Source organism: Egretta garzetta, unplaced genomic scaffold (genome assembly GCF_000687185.1).
Source record: "Egretta garzetta isolate BGI_Z169 unplaced genomic scaffold, ASM68718v1 scaffold7, whole genome shotgun sequence".
NCBI classification, from domain to species: Eukaryota; Metazoa; Chordata; class Aves; order Pelecaniformes; family Ardeidae; genus Egretta; species Egretta garzetta.
In genome coordinates this window covers 3,505,548-3,509,822 of record NW_009260350.1, presented here as the reverse complement: position 1 = coordinate 3,509,822, position 4,275 = coordinate 3,505,548, and the positions used below count along the sequence as shown (strand labels likewise).

General features: G+C 43.0%; 1 protein-coding gene across 1 annotated transcript in view; it reads right to left on the bottom strand.

Moving 5' to 3' along the window:
- HORMAD2 (HORMA domain containing 2) overlaps window positions 1-4,275 on the bottom strand; it is a 16,094-nt gene that overhangs the window by 7,439 nt on the left and 4,380 nt on the right. Inside the window, exons 6-8 of the mRNA XM_035898409.1 lie at window positions 3,084-3,104; window positions 2,311-2,337; window positions 938-1,005 (exon numbers count right to left, since the gene is read on the bottom strand). Coding sequence (XP_035754302.1) covers window positions 938-1,005; window positions 2,311-2,337; window positions 3,084-3,104 — 116 coding nt within the window. The remainder of the gene's footprint in view (window positions 1-937; window positions 1,006-2,310; window positions 2,338-3,083; window positions 3,105-4,275) is intronic.

The following is a 4,275-nucleotide window of genomic DNA, read 5'->3' as shown; positions in this document are numbered from 1 at the left end:
GACAGCAACTTCAAAGCAGAAACAGAGGGTGCAGTCAACAGGACACTCCAGACTCGGACACAATTCAGATTTCCCAACAGAAAATCACTTTGCCACATACTACAAATTCTGGGGCTGTGTTTAGAGAAAGAGCACACTACAGGAGCACTGCAGAGGGGTTTCCTGAGGAGCACACAAGCCAGCAGAGCTCTCGAGTGCTCTTCCTGTACAGGCAGGCTCAAAGGCCCAAAGATCCATCTTTCACCAATGGCAACTGCAGAAGCAAACTAAAAACGGGTTAATTATTTTTCTGTGCTTTGGGTATAGCCAACGGCCTTTGATAGTATTTATTTTAAAGTAAACAGGATTACGGCCTACTAAACACAGCTTTAGAACATCTAACAGACAAACAAAGCCAAAAAGATGCAAAAAGCTGCTGCTTCCTGCCTAGCTTTTTGCAGCATCAACTCATGCATCAAGCGAAAGTTCTCTTAGGTCACCCACGCAAGACTGCTCAAGCAGAATACATGTAAGCAAATGCCCAAGGGAAAAAATCCCGGGTGCAGTATCATGGTGAAAGGGATCAGACCTAAAAAAGCTCCATTTGAAAGCACACGGCTGTCTGGTGAAAGTGGAAGAACGCTCATTATTAGTCAAGGCAGTAGCAAGCTCAAGAACGGTGCAGGTTTCTGCATCTCTACCCTGATTAGGTACCATTTCTATAAACTGTTCTTAATTCAGCCCTGGTGCAATTTACATGCCTTGCTGTGCCACATAACAGCATTTCTGCTCATCAGCTCGGCTGTTAGTATCCTGTAGGGCAACTACTTTAAGCTCTGATGGTATTTACAGCTGCTTAGTGCCTCAGACATGCTCTAAGCATAAAGTGCAGTTTCTTCTTAATGCTTCAGGAACAGTTTTCACAGTGTAATTCTGAGAAATAAAGCCAAACCATTACCTGATGATGTCCATCTGGGGCACCTCCTTTTTGTACTTGAATTTGAATTGATACAGTTCAGTCACTGTCTAGAGATTCAACAAGAGAGGGGAAAAGAAGAAACAGGTCTTGGTAACAAGTATAAAGATGTGTGCTGAACTTAGCAGTGCTCTGGCACAGCTTTATGCCAGAGCACAGCATTAATTTAACGATGCGATGACAGCTTTAACTCTACTATCATTTGCGCGGGCTTTGGCAAATTTTCTTAATAACCACAGCTTACCTAGCACTGAAAGAATCACAAAAAAAATTACAAACTTCCTGCTTCCTCCTTACACTTCCTCTAAAGGCCTAACTCCCCAGCCTAAATCTCTAATGAGGCACCCAGGGCCATCCAACCATCACAACATACGTGTGTCCTCCCTTACTAAAAGGAAAAACGTGAGGCTTCACAGGGAAGCCTGGCCCAGAGTTCTGTACGGAGATAAGGGCCTGGAGGACAGATCCTACAAGGAAATACAAACAATACTGCGTGAGCAGAAGTTTCTGAATTTCACTGGTCTGAGAGTTTTATGAGGGAAACAAAAAACTTAGATGATTTTCCATTAAAAAAAAAAAGAATTTGGTATGATTTTAGAGAATAAAGTAATTAGGAACAACAGACCACTTCACCACAAGAGAAAGGATCTATTGTAGTCCAGTTCCATGCCTATAATTCACGTTTTCCAGAGGCAATGAGGTCAATCAGCTGAGCCCTTAACTCTGAGCCTTCCTTACAAATCCCAGCCTTGGTATGGACTAAACTCTTGCTCTCTCCCCAGATGCTGAGGTGCGATGCAGCAGAACTGTAATCAGGTGAGCAAAGATCCTGCAGAGCCGTTCTCTGTATCTTCTCTGTGGAGGCTGCATGGATGCAGAGCCTTGCTTACCTGTCACACTACCCAGTCTGTCTCCATTGGCTAGATGTAGACAAACTAGAACACTGAAAGGATAAATACAGGCACTATGCAACACGTAACATCCCAGGTCTTCTGTCCTAAACCTCTCTGCACAAACAAACAGCTCTCTTTTCAACACCGCTGGTAAAAAGATGGTTGGTAAAAGAATTATTTTGAACTTCCCATTTCTTCTCTTCATGAAAGAAAAAACAAAATCACCAACATGCCCATTAGTTGCCTGTTAACAGCCCTGCCTGAGGCCTAGTGCCTGGTAGGAGCGTTTGATCACAATCCAGCTCACTGAGCTGTCATTCTTGAGTGAAGGCAGAAGAAGAGAAACAGGGTCACCAAGCAGCTACGTCAGGGTAGAATTGAAGCCTACAAGTCCACTCTGAATACAAATCTACTCACCCATGCCTTCAGTTGCCTCAAAGATTAATTAAGACTCTTTCTTACCTCCGGTTCCTTGGGATTGGTGCAAATCTGTTATAAGAAAGCACAGTGAGGGCATTCTCCCCTTGGATAACTTGAACTAATGAAAAGTGACTAAACAATGATATTTTCATCTTACAGCAGAGATTGTACTATCTTTAGCGTGGGATCAGAGAAAGGAATGGCCGAGGAACAGCCTTCCTCTATCAGCAGTCAACACTTACCACTTCAAAGACAGGTAGAAGACACTCACCTGTGTAATTGTGGAGGAATGAGGTTAATTCCCATTCCAACCCTCACAGGCAACTCTTGATGCCTGCAATTGAACTACTCAGATTATGCACGGAATAGATGAATAGCATAGCTCTTGGTGCTTTACAAAGGGCCAGAGCAAAAGGCTTGCTATGTAACCAGTAGTGTGTGGTTTCTCCAGGATCAGATTAATAAGGAGGACTCTTCTCCAGGAGGAAATGGAGAAGACACAGCAGCTTCCAAGGGTGGAGGCAAGAGTTTAAAGGAAGCAATGATATGAAAGATGTGAAGGCACTCCTAGGAGTTTAAGGCTGCAACGTTAAGGTCTCGGTCAGAAGTCTGACATACTGCGAAAAATATTCCCACGCAGCCTAGGAAGTTCATATTTACCATATTTAAGAAAGGTCACCGCTCTATTAAAAACCACACACATTTGACTTCCCCTTAAGAAAGGCACAAATGGGCTGACACAACCTTGACTCCGTGTCTCTCTCAAGCTGGGGGGGGGGGGAAGAAAAACGCCTTGTATTCATTCATTTACTTACTGCGAGGACGGCGATGTGTAACTGAGGGAAAAACAAAACACAAAATCAAAATCTAACTTTAGTGGGCAAGGAGAAGAAAGACCTATCAAAACTCTGAGTGCCTGCATACAGTGAAGGAATAGATATATTCGACAAGTTGGGACTTAAAAACCTTTATGCAGATTCTTCACAGCACAGCATCAGCAACACCTAGTGGCCAGTTTGCTTGGCTTTACTTGCAGTTTCCCAAGAAAACGACTGCACACTCAGACTCGTCTCCTGGGACTCTTTCTAAACAAATCTCCAAAGGCTATGCTGATTGCAAACTCTTGTACAAGAGCACCCATCCCTGCTGAAGACTAATATTTGCTCTCTGCTATGAAACTCTCCAAAGGTATTTAGTTTATCCGATAGCAAGGAAATGTACATGGGACTACTCTTGAAAAGCAATACTAGAACATGCATTAAATATCTCATTTTTTTCCTTAATCCCTGGCAAATAACAATCTATATCTCTCATAAATAGCAGAGGACTAAATACCTCCATAGAACTGTCAGCAAGCAATAAACTGAGTTCACAATGTTTTGAATTATCTTATGCGCACTGACAGTTGTACTGATGTGTAAGAGCCCATCTGATCATCAGCGCCAAAACCAACACCACTTCATCTGATCTAGGTGAGAGCTGGTTTGATGAACAGTGCTGACACAGATAACAACAGTTGGTGCTTTTTCCTGTGCAGAGCAGTTTTTATGTGAGAATCAGCAAGGAATAGGATTGCTTACTAGCTGATTTTGTCCTGGAACCAGTTATATACCTTACTTGGTAAATTACTTTCCAAAAAAAAAAGGAACAAATTCTGAACTCAATAGAAAAGCTAAAAGAGGGTTGGAGAAGATGAAAAGAAGGGGAAAGACCAGGGGAAAGGCGATGAAGGAAAACAGAAGCACAAAATAACCCGCCTCAGGAAAACAGGCATGGAGATCAAGATCTAAGTTCTGACTGGCAGCGTCTCTATCCAGACATTAGAGAATGCAAGTGGAGAACACACACAGAACTAAGGGGAATCCCTTTCAGGTGCAGTTCACACACCATGTACAGGAAAGTTTAGGGAGCAACAGCGGTCAATAGTTGGACTCAAGGAATAAAATCCCAAATCTCACAAGGATATATTCAGGGCAGGGTCTTCCCCCAATCCCACACTTGTGAATG